General features: G+C 46.6%; 2 protein-coding genes across 2 annotated transcripts in view; one reads left to right on the plus strand and one right to left on the minus strand.

Moving 5' to 3' along the window:
- Positions 1-4186, plus strand: part of B4GALNT3 (beta-1,4-N-acetyl-galactosaminyltransferase 3) — a 65018-nt gene extending 60832 nt beyond the window's left edge. The window contains exon 20 of the mRNA XM_051784925.1: positions 372-4186. Coding sequence (XP_051640885.1) covers positions 372-480 — 109 coding nt within the window. The 3' untranslated portion in view covers positions 481-4186. The remainder of the gene's footprint in view (positions 1-371) is intronic.
- A 2361-nt stretch (positions 4187-6547) lies between these two features.
- The window catches only part of NINJ2 (ninjurin 2), a 47461-nt gene continuing 33910 nt past the window's right edge, over positions 6548-20098 (minus strand). The window contains exons 2-4 of the mRNA XM_051785013.1: positions 9530-9761; positions 7972-8155; positions 6548-7101 (exon numbers count right to left, since the gene is read on the minus strand). Coding sequence (XP_051640973.1) covers positions 7992-8155; positions 9530-9761 — 396 coding nt within the window. The 3' untranslated portion in view covers positions 6548-7101; positions 7972-7991. The remainder of the gene's footprint in view (positions 7102-7971; positions 8156-9529; positions 9762-20098) is intronic.

Raw genomic sequence — 20098 nt, forward strand, 5'->3', positions numbered from 1 at the left:
GATCTCTGCTGGACAAATCCTAGGCCTCTGGGTTTGTAGTTCTAGGCTTTGGGCCCTGTCCTGTCTTTTCTGACAGCTGACTACAGAAAAGACTAGCATCCTGAGCAGTCCTGTGCTGCCAGCTGTCTTTTTCTCCTAGCCTGGTTTGTGCAGGCACTCCTGACTAGTCCTTCCCTCAAGGGTGCATAAACACTCACCAAGTGTCATTAAATGCCTGGTTATGGGTATGAGATACCCCTGAGCTATTCTGGACTATCCAAGAGTTGTAGTCTCTTGTCAACAGCACAACTTAAAAGAGTTTTCCTGGGGCTGAGCCCCCCCCAGTATCTTTGCGATCAAGTTTTCTCTGAGTCTACCCTTCTTTCTGCCAGAATCTTACAGGCTGGGCTGGAAGTGGAGCGTCTCTGCCTGAGAAACTTTTTCCACTGGTTTCACTCAAAGCGGGGCATGTGGAACCGACGCCAGCTGAAGACACTGTAACCTTCAACCCCACAGCTGTTCGGCGGCACCGTCCACCATCTCATCTAGATGTGCACTTTACTGAGGCACACAGCCGAGCACACAAACTCTTCCTCTGCCTCCAGAGCCCTCTGATGGGATGGCACAACCAGGGAAGGGGTGATCAGGCTGGCGGAGCAGGAGCTTCTCTTCTGAGCCGTTGTATCCAAGACGTGGGATCCACGTCTGGCTGGGAAGGTGTGCGGGGGAGATGTCGACAAGGGAAGGACTCACGTTTCCTGCTGTGCAGTCTGGTGGATGGTACAGTGGGAGAGGTGCCATATTTCCTGTTGAGTCTTGCACCAAACAAACACAAATCCCAGCTAAGCCCAGAATGGTTTATTTAGAGCAATGCAGCTTCTTTTTCAATACTTGAATGAAAAAAAGAAAAAAAAAAAAAAAGAAAAAACCACAACCCTCCCCATTTCCCCTCCTTCCCTATCTCTTCAGTATCCATGATTTTGGACTGGGGACCAAAGTTCTCTGGACTGTATTGCATCCACATGCCCATGTGCTGACCCAAGGAAATCTGGATATGGAGGAGCTAATAGGCACTTTAGGCTGCTGGTGCTTAGACGTTTCTCTGTGCTTTTCACTTTAGTCATTATGAAAAACTGTGCTCATATTCAGCAAATTATGGGCCATAGATGGAGATGCAAATACATTTCCCTTCCAAGAGCCATGTTTGCCTGTAGCTGGGCGAGCTGGTGGGGGTGATGTTACAATTCCACCTAAATTATTGATCCACTTCCTGAGGATAGTGGAGGGGTTATACAGAGAAGCTAGGAGGGCATCTCAGGAGGAACTTTGCAGCCTTATCTGACAGACATGTGTTTGTCCTAAATAATATCAGGGAAACCCTAGCAGGGAAGAAGTGGCAATATTTTAGTAGTTGAAATATTGTGATTTTGTCAGAAGAGGAGACAGAGTATTCTGCTCTCAAAATCCTGTACATTTATGCAGCATCTAAAAGTTAATTTAATAAGTTATGGCCTCACAGTTGTGTCTTGTCCTAGTTTGACTCTTATGTAGAGAGCAGGCTTCTTGGTTGAAGAACCAGCACAGCTCTTGGTGCTTCATCTCTGAAACAGCCCTGGGAGCTCTGGCCTGATACAGAGGAGGTGGCCTCAGGTCTTAGCAAGTGCACTGGATGTAAAGAATGGTGAGGACAGAAGAGGGTTGAGTGAATAAAAGGATAGGCAGACCCATGCTGTCATTGATGCAAGACCTGTGGAAAGAGCCCACAGTTGGCCTGACACTACAGGAAATTCTCATCCCCTAAAACTCCTGTTAATGCAAGGCAAGATTGTTTTTTCCCTGTAACCATTTTAGAAGACTATATACACCCAGAAATCCCAGCACACTCAGGACTTTACACTGGAGCTCCAGTGGTCCCCGTACCATCCTAAAAAGGCTGCTACTGGTCTCAAGCTTGAGGGGAGAATGTGACATAGAATGCTGCTCTTGGGGTCCAGCTCTGTGGGGAGTTGTTGAGACGTGAGTAATGGAGGTATGTAGAATACAAGCAATGCTGACATGGTACTTGTTTTTTTTTTTTTTGCTTTTTGCTGATGGAGTCATTCATTTGTTACTGGTTCTGTGGTGCTTGACAAGTCCATCAAGTTCCACTATTGTAGAAAACTGAACGTGCAAGTTCTGGCACGTGAGATAGAAATCTTGTCAAATCATCTGCTTGCATCAGTCTGGGTTTTGTGACTGATGGAGTTAGAAAAAGGCAACCAGATAGAAGAAAGTTTTGCTGTGCAGTGTGCAGCCATAGTAAGAAGTAGACAAAAGACAGCTGTGTCTCTGACTCCACAGAGCGTTTGCCAGAATGGAGACACTGAATATCCCAGAAGAGGCAGCCTTAGCCATCTGCCCAAGCCAGAGCAGTCTTCCTATTGAGGGAAAGTACTTTACCCATGTAGATACTAAGAAATTAGTCACTGCAGCTGAGGTGAGAGGAAACAGGCTGACAACAGTCAACTTTTCTTTTTTTTTTTCCAAAAAAGTGTTATAGGAGTTTAGGAGGCCAGGGCCTTGTGATGCAATGTTGCAATAAGCTCTGTTTCTGCCTGGAATGTGCAGTGTCAGTCATGCTCTCGGTGCATGTCAGAGCCTGTGCTTCACTCAAAACACAGGAACAGCCCCACGAGAGTGCAGGTGAGCTGCTTTCCAGGCTCCAGGACTGCACCTCCACAGCCTGTCCAGGCTGGCTCTGTCACGCAATCCCTGTGGAATGGGGAGAGGCTATCGGGAAGGGCGAATGCCGGGACACAGTGAGGCAATAGCAGGACCAGCTGTCTGGCCCCATCAGGCTGAGAACAGCATGATGCCCATTTTGCAGATGGAGAGCTGATGGATTCAGTGGCAGCCTATAAGTCATGCACAGGGAGGAAGGGTTATTTGTACCATGTGCTTTCACATCTGGCTGTAGATGTGGTCTGCAGCACCTGAAGTCAGCAGCTGGCTTTCATCTGCAGGTGCTGGCAAGAATTAGGTGCATCCAGAAGGTAACTCACTTGCCTTAATGATGATATGAGTAGCTCCTCTTCCCCACCAGAGAGGACAGTCATCAAAGAGTGGACTGGAAAGCAGCGCTCATTGCAGCACTGCCAGCAGAATTTGAGGATTTTGCCTCCGTTTTTCGGTTGAGACTGTGCTCCTTCCTTCATACCTTGTAACCCAGGCCAGTGTCAAGCAGAACTACCTCGTGAGGGCTCCTTGGTGGAGATGTAAGGAGTTAGTGGTTTTCAGTCCCATTTCCTGATGGCCAGTGTCCCTGCTGTCAAAGCTGCCATCTCAAATGTTCTTCCCTTTCTACCACAGTGGGAATTCTCAGTTGGTATTTAAGCATTGCTGTAGTAAACGTGATTAATACTAATTGGCACTAGCTGGCAGTCTCCATGGAGGAGCTTGGAGAGCCCATGGGGACAAAAGCTGTCTTCCAACCCACATGCTCAAAGACCAGTGCAGGTAGAGAGAGAGGGGCTACACTCTTCTCAGTTTGCCAGCCAGCAGCAAACCTTGCAGGAGCAGTGCTGGGCTTTGCTCTGGGGCTGTTGTCCCTCTTCCAAAACAACCTGCATGCAGTTTTTCTCCCCAGGCAGAGTCACAGAGGCAGGGAGAGCAGGAAGCCCAGCAGGAGCAGGTAGTCCCACAGCCATGTAGTGAAAGGACATGGCCCGCCAGGGTAGTGGCCAGACCAGAACCACAGGGGTTTGCCCCATCACTAACGTCGTATGTCTTGCATCATCTCTGGGTCCAGCACAGCTCCCAGAGGGGAGAGGGAACCTGGCTTCACCATGACCATGAAGCTGACTCCCCCCAGCAGCTGATCACATTTCTCTCGCTAAGATCTCTTTAGGAAGCTGTGCCGAGTTTCTGGCCTTGATATGCATCCTGGCTGTGTCCTGCCTCGAAGGCAGGAGGAAGTCAGTAGCTTGGGATTTTCCGTGCATCAGACAGGAGCAAGCTGCTCTGGAAGCTCTCTGGCTGGGGAGATGATGGGCCATGGTTCAAGGGAGACCTTCCCTGGGGCAGGATGTGACCAGGCTCTGGGGCCTGGGCCCCCAAGTACGCAGTGCAGGGCAAGGGGGCTCTGCCTAGAAATGTGACTCTGTCTTCAGGACTGTGAACTGTGGGGCTGGGCCTTGTTTTGCAGGTCAGCAAAGGGAACGAAGAAGGGCTGGCTTTTATTCTGAGCAAAATGTTCTGTGTGAAAATTATAATGTGATTTGTTTTGTCATTGTCTTAATGTTTGCCCAGTATGAACATCTCTTCTTATTGCCTACAAATGTCTGAAGTTGATTGTTTTTTAGATACAGATGCCTTGTGTTGAGAATCTGAGTTGTACCTTTGAATTACCTGCCTTAAAGTGGCTCTGTGCCTTCAAGACAACTCCTGGGCCACCTCTCTGTTGGAGCTGGGGGATGTACAGATTCTCCCTCATGTTTTATAAATACATTGTCTTCCTACAAGAGCTCACTTCTGTCTGTGTGTTACTCGCAACCACATCACCATGCAGCAGGGATTAGAAACCAGGTGTTGCTCCTCTGTCTTCATATAACAGAAAGCATAGGCAATACCAGAGAGACAGATCACTCTCTGCCCAAGGCAGCAAGAACTCTGCAGCAGGAAGTGAGTGGGAGATGCAGCAAGCAAGGTTAGCCAGGAGCGAGACCTGTTTCAGTCTCTCTAGGTCTGCAGAAAGTGGGATGGAAACACAGCAGTATTTCTCCTGTCTTCTTGGGTTTGTCATGTGGAACAAGGTGGAAACACTGAACAAAGCACAGGTGTGATGTGATCATAGAGAATGTGGAAAACAAAGTGGTCCTCCTTGCAAGCAGAGGAAAATTGCTGGAGAAGACCACAGGTGAGAGCCTAGACCCAGGTTTGGTACTTGGCACAGTCTACACAAATGAGAGGTCAACTCTTTCACAGCAGCTGCTTATTTAGATTCAATTTTGGCCCATTTTTGCTTCAGCTGTGTGTTGAGTATCAAAAGCTTGGCAGGAATGGAGTCAGACATGGAGAGGGGAAAAGGCAGCCAAGGTTGCTAATGAGTGTGATTTCATTATAATGAGAAATTATTATTATTAAAGGTGATGGGGGAAAAATATTCTGGTGTGCTGCCAGTCTTTTGCTTGTCTGGGATGAGTGACAGGAAACCTTCTCTGCTCAGGCAGGCCTCATGTACTGTCATACCTGATGTAGTAGCTCTCTGAAACAATGATGAAGTTAAGATCTGGTAAGGAAATTCCCCTCACTGCTTCTTTCCCAGCTGAACCTTTTATTTTTTTCCCTCTCTTTACATTCAGTCATCAATGCTAATTGCTTTGCCTCCTGCTCCATGAAGCAATGAGCCCTAGGGTTTGGGATCTGCGCACAGAATGCATAACATTTTACCTTTTCATGAACCCAGCTGGCCAGTAGTGGCTGAGAGCCCTTAGCTTGTGGTTTTGCTTTGCCTACAAGTGGCTTGGTTACCCCTACAGTGAAGCCTTTTTCTGGAGGAGAGCAGGATAACAGGCTTCCCAGAAACATCCACCCCTGTCTGCTGTCAGTCTTGGCACAGAGCAAGGACTGAGTTAAGCAGCAAATCCAGTGTCACTGCAGACCTGTCATCCCCCAGATAAAGTGGAGGACAAGTCTTTGCCTGCTTCACCAAACAAATCCCAGACCGTGCTCAGCTTTGCCACTTTAAATTCTGGTAAATACATAACTGGTATTTTCCACCCTCCTCTTTTTATGCAACTTTCCTTCAGCTGCCAAAAAGTCAATTGCAAGTACCAGCTGATGCTGGCCCGTGGCCTTACCCACCACCTTCTGAGCAAGGTCATTCACACCCTCTTCAGAAAAAAGCACAAACTGTGACTTACAGTGAAATTTAGTTCTGTAAAGCCAAATACAGAATACAAATGAAATCTGTCTGTATCTATTTCTAAGTGTCAGACACTTCTAGTAGCTCCTCAAGACCACTATAAGGATGTTTTCATGGCATTTCTGTCTCAGTGGTAGCAAGGATATGCAAAATTAAAAATCCATATTGAACTCTGATTTTGCAGTACAATGAAAAAAATCATTTAATAATCAGAAGAGCATGTAATTGTTTTAACAGGTTTACACAAGGCTATTAAAATATCCATTTCTTAGCATGACTACAAAGTTAAATTTAGAATCAAAAATTTTTACTCTTTCGAAAAAATCTCAAAACTTGTTAATTCAAAGGATCTTTTTTTTAAGGAAACAAATTGTTCTAGTACAAGGGAATTTCCAGCATTACCAATATAAAATCAATATATTTAAAAACATTTGTATTACTGATAAGACCTTAAACTATAATGGTGATTATTTAATGAAGTAACTGTCATTTCTCATTGTGGCAATAAGTCTAGACTGTCTCCTTAAGTATAATGTTTCTTCATTTTCTACTAAATACTGTCAGGCCATTCTGACATCATTCCTGATAGATCCCTGATGATGACATCAGACCATAATAAGTATTTTTTCTCATTGCTAATATTCCGATGCTGAAAGTACCTGATTGTTTTCTTAACTGTGTTGCATTTAATTTTAAACAACTAGGAAAACATTTGAACTGGTTTAACTATGTTGACGTGCACACACTTTTCTGTCCTCCCATGAGAACTTTTTTTTTTAATGTGAGAAACCCATTCCAACACTTGGGATGTAAACTATTAGATAGAATTGCTTTAAGGAGAGAGACTTACGTTTGAGACAAAAAAAAAAAGAAGCTGGACTCTTCTTATTTATTTAGCCTACAAAGTAAATCATTCAGTCTTCTCTACCGAATGAGCCAATATTGAATATGTGAAGCAGTAAGAGATGAGATTTACAGAACTGTGCTTTGAAACCATGTACCTGCTGCTATTCCCATGCAAAGTTTGCTCTAGCTTGGAAAGGTGATGTTTCCACCCCTTCAGAACAGCAAAAGCATTACAGGAGGGGGCCAGTATACCATGACACACACAGAGTTTAGAAAGTTTAACCCAGTTTTCTGGATTTGTCAATGGGCTCCTGCTGAGGTCAGTGAAGATGTAGAGGAGGAGAGCTTTTCCTTCCAACTGCACTCCTCAGATCCTGCAGGGAAGATAAGAAATGCCAGTAAGGTCAGGGCGGGCTCCTCTGTGCTGTGTAGCCAGAGAGGAGCAGTCACAGCATACTGGGTCACTTGACACCATGACCACCCCTACACGTGTGGGCTGCTGCTCTTCAGCACTTGCACCCTTCTGGATCCCAAGCAAGCAGTGTTTTTATAGAGGCTTTTGACCTTTGCATCCTTCCTCATCATATCATATGTCTATTTAGCTTTCCTGTCGGCTGTTGCCCCAGTATATTGCATTTAAACTGTGTTTACATGTTGCAGGCCATGTTAGCAAGAGCTGTGACCTTTACTTCTTGACCTAAAGTTCTTTTGATCTAAGAACGTGCCATTCCCTCACTGACCTGACATGGGAACCCAGGCATGTGGTTGGACTCTTATTAACAAGACTGTTGAAAATGAGCACTGGATTCTTAAAAGAGTCCCTGCCAAACCACACTGGCTGTTGAGAAGGGCTCTTTTACCCTGGCCTAACCAGCACATTCCTTTTCTTCTGCTAATAGTGCTGCCATCTCTGGATACCTCCCAGAATGCATTTTCTTTCCCCAGTTTAGCTCCCATCCACAACTGCAATTTGTGTCTAGCATGAAGTCTGCAGCCTTCCAAAAACCACTTGCTGCTGATAAATCCCAGAAAATGGGATGTTTGGTGGTCTTGCTTTAAAGGAGAGATCCTGCTTCACTGAGGGAATTTGTTCAGTGGCCCCAGATTCTTGTGGGACAGCAACATGCCTCTAGACAGGCTTTGTTAATTTGTGCATCTTTGCCTTCTCCACCTTACAATGATATTTTCTGAAATTGAGAGCCCTCCCAGGGGCCGGCAGTGGTGAGAGCTCACCCCTTTCTTACCTGACTCCGTGCCCCATGACTTAATAAGGTCGATAATTCCTGTTAGGGTAGAGGCCAGTCTTCTGTACCCCAAAGGCTGTGATGAAGATGTTGAGGATGACTGTGATGAAGATGAGAGCTGTGGCAGCGTTGTTGAGAATGTTCAGGCGGGGTTGCTTTGCAATGTCATTCAGGTTCAAACGAGCTGTGCGATACAGTGCAAAAAGAGAGGGAGGTTTGCAGATTGACTCCAGGTCCCCCAGCCCCTACAAGCCCTCCCTGCTTGATGAATGTCCATGGTGCCCCTGGGCACTGAGGCCACAGAGCAGGGGGAATAGTCCCAGGAATTTAACAGGAGCCACAAATTGCTCTAAGATGATGTAGAAGAACGGAGCAGAGAAAAACACTTTTTTTTTTTAATGTCATGTATTTGTTTTGCCGTGGAGGTGCCGTGGCCCTGCAGTGGATCAACCCTAAATAGCCAAGTTACTGCTGCACACGAGCCAGATGTGTGCCATGCCCCCTGTACTGCATGGCCATGGGACATGGCGAGGGAAGGCTGTGTGACATGAGAGACAAGGTCAGCAATGTTGTGCTTGGGTGTGGATGCCTGTTCCTCTTTGCCACCCAGATCTCATATATGTGATCTGACACAGCTATCAACCCCCTCCTCACCCACAGACCAGAAGGTATCTGGGTACATAAATGGGATCATCCCTAGCTGATGGACACTGACCTGTTTAGACAACAGGAATTCAGGTTTAGGGAGGCTTTCTGGCCAATAACCCATGTAAGCAGCAGCCTTGTAGCTCCCTGCTCTCAGCTGTGGTCCCCTGTCCCCTTTCTCCTCACAGCTGGCTCCATCCACCACAGCTGCCACCAGGAAAGGCTGTGGCATGTGGGGCAGGGGAAGGAACACATCACAGGATGTCCCGTAGCCTTCAATCCTCTGTCCCACATAAAAGCCCACATAGGATATACAGGAAAATGCAGCGTTCTGCAGGCTTTTAATAGTGAGCAGTGTTGGAGGTGGAAATATAGCAACTCCTGTATCAGATGGAGCACTGGGGAAGCCTGTCTGAAATGCTGATGTTAATATACTGTCTGTAGGGCACTAGGAGAACTGTGGAATTGGTTAATACAGGAAATACCTCTGCCTAAGTTGTTCTGTTAAGTCACAGCTCAAGTGAGACTAAAAGCTCAAGGCTAAAATGTAGTGTCTGCAGGAGCTACTTGAAAGAGCGTATAACAGCAAGGGCAGCAAATGGCCCACCTTGGCCAAAACCCAGGTCTTTCACTGTGACCAAGGGTCAGCAGTGGGAAAGTGAAGGAAGAGTTGTGCTCAGAGATGTTGTGCAAGTGAAAAACAACCCACTCAGCACTTTGAAAAGCAGTGACACAGACCTCCCTACCGCCTGCATCAAGCTGCCTTCAACCCTTCTGCAGCCCTGGTTGGAGCCAGAAGGGAATGATTTGGGAGAAGAGGCTTCTCGCTTCCACCCCCCCACCAGCCAAGCCATGGGGTTCTCTGCCCCTGCAGCACCCTGCGAGGGTGCACAGCCTTCAGTGGCCGCCTTACCAGTGATGATGAGGAGAATCCCGATCATCACCTGGAAGAAGAGGGAGATGCTGATGAGCACGATGAGGGTGGCATAGTACTGGAAGGACGGCCCCTGCTCCAGCACGGCTTTGAGCTGCGTGACGTTGGCCATGAACAGCGCCACATCCAGCATGCTCTCGGCCACGCTCTTCTTCGTCGCGTAGTGGTTGATGTTCATCGGCCCGTTGATCCGGAGATGAGGATTCACGCCCTGGGGGGACAGGAGAAATCCCATGAACTGGTGATGCCACTAAACCAGCAGACACATCTGTGCCACACGGGGTGCTGCCTCCTCCTTGGGGTTTGTCTAGAAAGCCTGGGAAGGAGTCAAAGTTGAGCGTTTTAAACGTGTTGGGTGCATCCAGTTTCCCCTCAGAGCCACCTCGTGGTATTAATAAGGACAAGATACTTGCAGTGATCAAGACCTCAGCAAGGTTAAAAACATACCGGGTCTTTTTGTGGAAAACAAGCTCATCCAGAGTTACAATAGCATAGATTATCCAAAGCCAGGGGTTTTGCAAAGAATATTAAATTCTCCTCCTTCAGGGCACAGACAAGCCTCAAACTTACAGGGGGTTAGAGAGAGATCTCTTTGGGTTGGGTATTGTGTTTAATGTCATTATCAGTGATCTGGATGAGAGGATCGAGTTTGCAGGCCACACTGTACTGGGCAGGAGTGTTGCTCTGCTGGAGGATACAAAGGCTCTGCAGAGGGATCTGGACAGGCTGGATCAATGAGCTGAGGCCCATTTCATGAGGTTCAACAAGATGAGAGCTGGGTCTTGTACCTGGGTCACAACAACTTCATGCAGTGCTACACACTTGGGTAAGAGAGGCTGGAAAGCTCCCTGACAGAAAAGGGCCTGGGGCTGCTGGCTGAGCATGAGCTGTCAGTGTGTCCAGGTGGCCAAGAAGGCCAATGGCATCCTGGCCTGTATCAAAAATAGTGTGGCCAGCACAACTGGAAAAGGGATCATCTCCCTGCACTGGGCACTGGTGAGGCCATATCCTGAATGCTGGGTTTGGTTTTGGGCCCCTCACTACAAGAAGGACGTTGATGTGCTGGAGTGAGTCCTGAGAAGGGCAACAAAGCTGGTGAAGGTTCTAGAGAGTAAGTCCTATGAGCAACTGAGGGAGCTGTGGAGGTTTATCCTGGAGAAAAGGAGGCTCAGGGAAGACCTCATCACTCTCTACAACTCCCAGATTGCAGCCAAGCGGGGGCCAGTCTCTTAAGACAAGCAGTTGTCCTATTGACAAGCAATAGGTCAAGAAGAAATGGCCTCAAGTTGCACCAGGAGAGGTTTAGATTGGATATTAGGAAAAGATTTCTTTAACAAAAGGCTTGTCAGGCACTGGAACAGACTGCCCAGGGAAGTATCTGGGTCACCATGCCTGGAGGTATTTAAAAGACATGTAGATGTGGCACTTCAGGACATGGTTTAGTGATGGTCATGGCAGTACTAGGTTAATGGCTGGACTTGATGATCTTAAAGATCATTTCCAACCTGAAGACATTTATGATTCTCTGAACATTTTTTGCTGGCTTCTGTCTTAGACAAGGTGCTAGAGCAGATGGGATGATTCACTTTCTTGTTTTTGAAACCAAGGGCAATATTTCTTCAGAACATCAGGCACCGAAATGCAACAAGACAAGGGGTGGGATCCATCACACCTGACTTTAACTAATCATTCAGGCACATTTTTTTGTCAGTGGAAAGAAACAGCTATTTGTAAGAGCCAAATCACCTGGTTGCCTTTAATCTAATTGCAAGAGGTAGGTAATTTAACTGCTTTCAGCCATCCACCTTTTCTCTACCTTTCTCTTAGTGAGTTCACCTGTTAGCTCTCTTGACCCAAGTGATGAAAAAAACCAAAAAGTCAGAAAAGTGGATGATAGTTTTCAATTCACCCAGAGCATCATAAGCTGGTAATAAACCACCAGCAAAGGCAACAATTACAAAAGATTTGGATCTATCTGCAGTAAGCTGTGCTCTTCTTACCTTAAAAAGAAAAAACCCCAACACTTAGATATATCAGATAGACTTTGGTTCTGGGTAATCAACCTCCTGTCAGCTGCAGTAAAGACCAGCGGCCTTGCCCTCAGCATTGTCTGATGGGAACCCTTTAAAACCAGAGGTAAAGGCCAGGCTGGGCTTGAGGGGCCTTCTTTTGCTCAAAGTGGTGAGAGAGATTTCTTGAGGTGCATACTGGAAATGCCTACATCAAATGGTAAGTGCTTTTTTCATCTCTTTGTACCATGTAAAGTATAAAATGTAGTCTTTCCTCCATGCTCTAGGCAGGATGCTAGGGAAGGGTCATGGCAGGTGCTTTATGCTGTGGTCTTGGGTCTCTTCGTGCATTCCTGTGCAAGAGTGGCTTTCTCTGTGCCAGGAGAGTGTGAGCAAAACCAGTGATCCTGGGAGAGCACTGTATGTGGTTGTGTGTCCGATGCTGGAGTTCAATTTTGAAAGGGGGTTGTGGCCCCACTCTAGTGGTCACCTTCATATGACAAAGCCACATATGAAAAAGTGAGCAGGAAAGACTGTGTCTGTTCTGACCTATTGATGCCACTAAGAAGTGGCTAGCTAGGGGTAGAAAAGGGCTTTGGGTGATTTTCTTTTTTTTTTTTTAAATATGATAGCTTAAAACATGTAATTCTTGCAGTTTCTGACAGTGATATTACTGTGGTTAAGTGGTTCTTTTGCAAAGCCTGTATTTCTTGCTGTGGAAGGTAGAAGTTAAAAGATACTGTAAGGAGGCAAAGAACTCCAAGGCAGTGTGTAGGTGTTCAAGACTTAAACATTACAGTGTGGTGTCAGGGGCAGCATAGAGGCGTCTTGCATCTTGAGGAAAGGAGGCCAGCAAAAGGTCGGATCCTGTGAACACATTTTAAAAATATTTACTGAGGTACTACTGCCTCTTAGTTGGCCTGAAAGCACGTGATCCCGTTGAAACAGAGAGGAGCTAATACGAAATGGTGCAAGGTTTGTGATTTGATCCCTCTCATGTGCTGTTTTCCTTATTCCTGAGGAATCAGCCCTCTTCCTTGCAGCATCACAAGGCTGAGCATTGATAATTTATCTCTGTGTAATGATGAGTTAAGGGTGCGAGAACAAGGACGCTGTACAAACAGGACAGAGCTTTTGTTAAATGAGTGACTGGTACAAGGAGGCTGAGACATCTGTTTCTAGTTGCTTACGTGGAGAAAAATAAAGCAAGTCAGGAGCTCTTGTTGAATGAAAACACGTCCTCCTTTTGAGCTGCCCCCATGCTCCTTTACCTGGAGTGTGAAATGGGGCAGAGTTGCAACGTACTGAGCTCTGTGTCCCAGATGATCAGGCAATGAAAATAGACAGCTTTCCTGTGGGCTTCTCTTGCATGGATGAGCATGACAGCATGTTCCTGTTTGGGACATGAAAACACAGGCAGGTACTGCTCTCCTATGTGGAGTAACTGGAACTGGGAAACCTTTGCAATGGAAAAGGTGTGACTCCAGATTCAAAGCTCTCTCAGTCCAGATAGATCCAGAAAGATTACCAAAAGGATAAAGGCTGATGAAAGCTGGACACTAAACTTGGGTAGCTTAAGATTTGTGATGGGTGGCCCCCCAGCACCCACCTGGCTACAAACTCCTTTTAGGGAGCTGTAGAGAGTGATGAGGTCTCCCCTGAGCCTCCTCTTCTCCAGGCTGAAGAACCCCAGCTCCCTCAGCCTCTCCTCATAGGACCTGTGCTCTAGTCCTTTCACTGGCTTCATTGCCTTTCTGTTGACACACTCCAGCACATGATGCACTTAAGATGCAAGGAAAAGTTGGAGAAATCCAGGGGTTTTATGGCTTTGGCCCTCAGTGTTCTGTCTAGTCTAGCAGCTAGAAATGGAAGCCTGATGTCTCAAATAAGGAGAGGCTTAAACAAACCAGGAGTCTTCAGACCCCTGGTATTTGGATTAATGCCGGGGGGTGGATTTTCTTGGGTTGCCTGTGCCATAGCTGTCACCAGTGAACTACTGTGTCTGTGGGGTTTGAATGTGTGGTTGTGACTCTTTTTTTTTTTTTTTGGCTGCCAGAATGTTTGCACAGCTTTCTGAAGACCATTTCTGCTTTTGCTTTGTTTAAAAGTTCGGTCCTGTAAACTGCTGCAGCTCAGGAACTGATTCACAAGCAACTTAAATTTCCCTGTAGCAGGATTGGCCAGACAGCTGTGGGAGGTTGTGTGGGATCACTGAGGAGATTATGATTCCCTTTTGGCAAACAGAACCCTAAGTCAAGTCACAGGACATACCTGAAGGCTCATCAAAGTGATTTATGTCATCAGGCTAGAGCTGGTGTCTTTCTAGTCGCTTTGAAAGCGTTCCCCTTGGGAAAGTGGAGATCACTGCCTTTTCTCTATAATGTGTCAAAGAAAGGAAACCTGGATCTGGCAGTCAGACACCAAGTTCATCTTGAAAGTGTTGTTGCAGAGCCAGCATGTCTGCTGGAAAACAGCACCTACCAGTAAGCAGCACTTTCCCAAGATGGGGATCTGTCACTATTGCCCACTCTTAAAGAGCAGGGAAACTGGGACTTGAAAAATTCCGTCCCGGTCATGCAACAGTGCTGGATGAACTGGTGCTGGAGCTGATCTCCTGTGCCCCATTTTTGGATGTTTTGGCTTTCCATGTGAAACAGCCTCTTTCCCTGCAAAGACTCTGCTGGCTTCAGTCTGCCCTCAGGCAAATCCCCTTTCCATTTGCTTTTGTGTAAACGTGGCACAGCAATACAGATCCCTAAAGAGACTGAGTGAGGCACCCATCTATGTTTTATAAGTCAGAGGATTAATTCTTGCTCAAAGCATGCACACACACAAATATTCCAATTTCACTTCTATTGTTATTTTTGATTTTTGGAGGAATTCTTGGAGCAAGCAGGATGAATATCACCACGAGTGTGGATTTGGTTGTTGGTCTTTGTTTTTTTTTTTTAATTCCTTTTTGAACTTGATCTCTGGTTTTGCTGTAGGGAGCTGGCAGGTTTCAGGGCCTGTGAAACCTGGTTCTGGCACCAGAGGGCGTGCTGAGCTCCACAGCTGAAAAATTTCCACTAAAATTAGTTTTCGAGAGAAATTCTTTGGGTTTTATTATGCATTTATTTTTACAAGAAATAGCTACCTTTCTTCTGCAAACTTTTGGAGGAGGTTCATCTAAATATTTCTTTCAAAGCTGGCAGATTTTGGGCCGAGGGGAGCACAGAGCTTTCTTAAACTTTCTCGGACAATTTCTACAAAACCTGCAGTTTTGCTGGTTTTTCAGGGCAGGAAAAAAAAATAAATCAGAGAGCAGATCTAATTGCCAATCTGTGTGTATTTTGTGGGTTTTTTGACCCCATCCCCAGGGGAGAACAGCCTAAAAGAGACAGTGGGACGGCATGGGGCTCACAAGTATGAGAATGATAATCCTCTTCGTAGGAGCGCTCTGTCAGAGGGGGATGTCTGAGTAGAAGCTGTATTACTGGCCATTTGTTCCAAGGAGAATGCTGGAGAATGCCAAAGAAAACAGAGACATGGATGTAGGCTGTGCACTCGGAGGGGTGAGTGTGGGGACTCCCGCCACGGGGATCCCGGATGATAAACAGCCAACTGCTCACAGGGAGCACACCCAGCACCAGGGAAAACCCGGGGGGTGTTTCCACAGTATTGGCTGTTCATCAGCTTTAGAAATACTTTGTAAACATCAGCTGATGAAGGTTAAAGCACGTTGAATGTCATCATCATCTTGCAAGGTAGGAGAGGAGCACAGTCACCCTTCTGTGGGCAGCAAGCAGAGAGGTTAAAGACCCAACTCTCCATCACTGTGTCTGCTTTTAAGAGCACAGTTATTAGTTACTCTTCTTTACCAGGGAAGCTGATTCCCTGCAGCTCCTGACCACTTCACTTGGGATGAAGGGAGCGAATTTAAGTATTTTTGGCCTTCATGCCTGGGCATAGAGAGCGGCAGCATCAGGAAGAGCAGCAATGGCCCGACGCCTGCTCACCCACAGGGTTGGAATTCCCTCACAGAGCTGTATGTGCCAGCCTGCGGTCAGGGAAGCAGGTCCATGCACAGCCACACGTGTGCAAGAGAAGGGATACACAGGGAGCCCTTTGGTCAATACCAGCTATACTGTAAACTTTGTGAGGCAGAGGCTGTTTTTCTCCAGTTTGGCACAACAGCAAGTATCTTGGCTGCGTTCCACGAACAGAAGTAATAGTAAACCTCATCATGGATACTGCAGGCAAAAGGAAAACTGAGTGTTCAGGGCCAGGCCCCCTCTTCAGCCTCTGTGGAGGCTGTTGACTAGTCCAGTTGTGCTTAGGGTTTTTTCCTTTTAATATAACCATCTGTTCTGCTCACTAGGGGTCCCATTCGGAGCCAAATGGTTGTGTTACCTTCGATTCATATTGCATAAATTCCAGAAAATACATCAGGGGTGCTTTTCTAGTATCTTTCCATGTACCAGGCTGGTCCTAATGGAGGTCTGTCTCTGAGGTTTTCCCATACTTCTGTGACAGGTCACTGCTGAGTTTAATGGAGAGCTAATTGACACTAACTACTTTGGATGAAAGCTCTCCAACCAAAATGTGACTTCCAGGAGCTGAGAGGCAGTGCCTTTTCCAAAGTGGGAACCTAGGCAAATGGCAGGCACAGATCCTGTGTGCTTGACAAGCACTGTTTGTGTTCTCTGGTCTACCAAACTCCCTCTCTCCATTTGCTTTGTCTGCCTCCTGTGTCTCACCTCATAGCTACAAGAAAACTTGGTGAAGTCCCTCGGGCAGAGGTGTCACCATAGTGCAGCATTTAAGCTCATCCTTGAGCCCAGGGGTGCCAAAGTAGGACACTACAGCCGCTCAAGGATGAACGTGTGGTTGGGTGAGACTGCCAGCAGCGCCTCTCCAATTTTTTATCCAGCTGAAAGGCTGGCATCATATTCTCCCTACAGCTCCTGAAATGAGGCCACACGAGAGCAGGAGGATAACAGCAAAACCTAACACCGCATGGAGCTGAGGGGCTGGAAGTGGGTAGGGAAGCCAGGCAGTCCCCTGGCTGTGGCTGGCAGGGGGAGCGGGGATGAGTCACGAGGTAGCAGAGCCCCATGAGAGCCGGGGCGCCTCTCCTTGCCCTTGCCCTCCGGCTGACACGGCAGTCGGCTCTGCTTCCCGGCTGGCTGCGGCACTCGCAGCCTGCAGAGACCTGCTTGTCGCATCAAGTGTGCATGCTCTGCTCTTTATTTCTCCCTTTTCATGCTGCTTCTCATCTCTTATTCATCCTGCAGACTCTCTGCCCCGACTGCATCTTCTGTTCAGCTTCTCCTCTCTCTTTTCATCTTCTTCTATTCTCTCCTTCTCCATTCTTTTCTCACCCTGTGCCTTTCACCTTGTCTGTCTTTCACGCTTCTTTCTGCTATTGAGCTCTTCTCCTGCTTCATGCACCTCCTTCCCTGGGTTGCTGTCTCCTCTTTCTCCCCCACTCTTTTCCCCCTTTGGCCCTCTGCTGTCTGGCGAGTTTCTTGAATCTGTTCACTCTCAGACTCCACTCAAGGCTTCCTATGCTACAGGGCAACATAAATTATGTATCGCTCAAATAACTGTCTTACCAAATCTATATTAAACTCCCTCGTTAAGTGTATTTATGATACTGAATTGAAGGGATCCAGGAATCGACTGGCAGGCTGCAGAGCTGAGCTGGAATAGAAGATGATTTTTCTTTTCCAGGTAGCTGGGATGAGGACAAGGTGGGAAAGGCAGTGACAGCGGTGGAGGAGCCTTCATCTGTAGCTCAGAAGCAGTTAGTGGGTTTGGGGCTCAAGAACTGCTTGGCACCAGCAACTACAAGGTGCTGATGCATGATCTCTGGTTGTTGAACAGAAGCAATTGGGTGTGTATGTGTGGTGGGGGGGACAGCTCTTTGAATATATGGAATTGGGAGTGCACTCAAAAGGATTAGTGGGAACAATTATTTCCAAAGTCAGGCTACAGAAGCTGGAACCTATTCAAGTCACTAGCGTTTAGTGCCCAGAGCAGTTTTATCCCAGTGTTTTGGGGGAGAGAAAAAAAAAAAAGAGGGGGAGGGAGGGAAGCAGAGGAAGACTAAAAACAGCTTTACAAGAAAAAATTCAAAGTAGGTTAGCAGAGAAAATGAGTTTATAAAAAATAGAAGAGCAGCCGGGAGGCACAACAGTAACTACTGCATTGTGCTTACAAAGCTAAACACGTTAAGATGAATAAATCCCCAAGCTGGATGGCTTATGGCCCAAAATATTAAGAAAAGCTGGGCTTGATCGCAGGCTGCTGCCAGATCCAAAGAGCAAATGTGTTCATATAAATCATTTTAATACAAAACATTCATAAAGCAAGGTCCTAAAATTGAACTTCTACCAAGTCTAAGGGTGTTTGTGTCCAATGCTGAGGGGTCAGGTTGATTTCTAAAACTGAGGGAACATGGTAACAGCTGTACTGGATCAGACCAAAGGTCCAATTCCCCTCTGACTGTGGTTTGTAGCAGATGTTTGGGGGAGGAGGGGGGGAGAGAAAAGTCTTAGAATGGGGCAGGCATATAGCAATAGTCCCTTGTGTCCTGTAAACCAGTGACCTGTAACTCTGTATTCAAAACTGACCCAGCCCTGGCCTGGTGTTGCTTTTCATATGAGGAAGCCCAAGGTTAATTTGTCATTTGCTGTGTGGCTCAGGGCATCCTACTTGCTCTCCCTGGATTATAGTTTTCCCCATCTGTAAATTAATAAGAATGTTCATAGGGTGATGTGTAGGGAGAGAGAGAGAGCCAAAATCTACTGCAGAAGTGCAATATGTGCCTGTTGTGTACAGAATACACATGGACTGAATTCATCATGCAGGTAAAGCCACTGAAGCTGATGAAATTAGGTAGGGTTTGTGTTTTTTTTTTTTTTCTTCCAAGGGTGATTTACATCTCACAGTATTTCCCAGGTAAACCTCTCTCCAAGGCACTGGAGTTCAGGTTCATCTGTAGATTTGGGCATTTATGTGCCCCTGGCCACCCTCTGAGTGCTCGGGGCTCTCCATGGAAAAGAAGCTGTGGGAATCCAAGTGGGAAAAAAGGAAGAACATGACCAAGGGTTTCAACAGAGACAGAGCTGATGACATTGCATCCATAAACAGTGGAACTCAGGGGTTTTGGTCTCTCCCACACTCTAGCACATGCCATGCATATGCACTGGATTAAGTTTCAATCCTTCTTTGAGAGACAAAGCACTGAGCAGTTTGGGCCTGCGTTGCTTCAGCATGAAGCAAGACTGAATCAAGAAGATACTAGAAAAAAAAAATTCCCACTAGGGAATGCAGCTGGTTTTCACCTGTATCCCGTGGACCATTGGAGATGTCTCCTTAGGCATTCTCCAAAGGTAACAAAGGAGAGTGAGCTTAGCTGTGCAAGACAGCTCTTGAACATGTAAGTGATTGGCAGACCTCCTTAAACCTATCTGGTGGGAACCATTCACAAGTTCAGAGCTATAAAGCAATGGAACACACTCAGGGAAATGCCTTAGAGTCTTAGAGGTCCCTTCTGAGCAGCTGAGATTGAGCTTTTGCCCCTCTGAACCCTGAAAGCAGGTAAGGTGTTGAGCGCAACGGCTCTTTGCTCCTCTCGTCTTTCAGGAAAAGTTGTCACTGTAGTTCAAGTCAAGAAGGAGTTACCTCAATTGCAGAGGCAAGGGGTATGTCCCACAAGGAGGGGATGCTTCTATTTTCAGATTCAAGTGGCACCCAGACACCTCATCACATCATGGGTGTCCTGTTATGACAGGTGTGAACTTGCTTAGGAGCACACAGGCAGCTGCAACAGAAGTAACCCAGAATCTGATCTAGTTTTCTGACAGATGCAGCATTACTTCCCTTTCTTCAAACTGCACCTTGCTGAGTCCTTGCTCACTGTTGGAATCAAGTAATTCCATGCTTTGGCTCTTCCTTTCCCATTTTCCTCTTTCATTGGCACATCTAATGTCTTTTGTTTGGGGGACACAGACAGTGTTTTGGGGGTGATATTGCCCAGGAAATGTTCAGGTTTCTCTTTAGTCTCGCTGCTGTTAGCTAAAGCTACGTGAATCTGAACCAACAGGAAAATCCAGATGGGGTCAGGGTGCGTTTTGTGCCACAACTTGTTTTTTTGGCCATATGTGACAGAAACTCGAATTAGACAAAACCTTGAGATGGAATCGCCTCACATCAAAGGGCACACACGATTAAAGAAAAAAGTGTCTAGTTTGTAAAACTGGAGATATGAGAACAGTACGTTAAGCTAAAAAAAAGGGGGGGGAGTTTTTTAATTAGAGAAATGGTTGGGTGAGATATTAACTTTAAAAAGAAAATGTCTGTTCACAGCGAGTCTATTCCTTCAATTTTGGTGTCCCTCTCAGCAACTTCCATGGACTACCTTCTATGTATAAACCCGCTGGTCTCCTTAAAGTCCCCAAAAGAGCCTTCTCCCTGATGCTTGCTGAGTTACTCGCCCTCTTTCCCCTGCATCACCTCGTGGTGTGGGCTCTGGGAGCTCTTCTCTCTTCTA

Source organism: Manacus candei, unplaced genomic scaffold (assembly GCF_025592945.1).
Source record: "Manacus candei isolate 608988 ecotype Guabito, Panama unplaced genomic scaffold, ASM2559294v1 h1tg000018l, whole genome shotgun sequence".
Taxonomy (NCBI): domain Eukaryota; kingdom Metazoa; phylum Chordata; class Aves; order Passeriformes; family Pipridae; genus Manacus; species Manacus candei.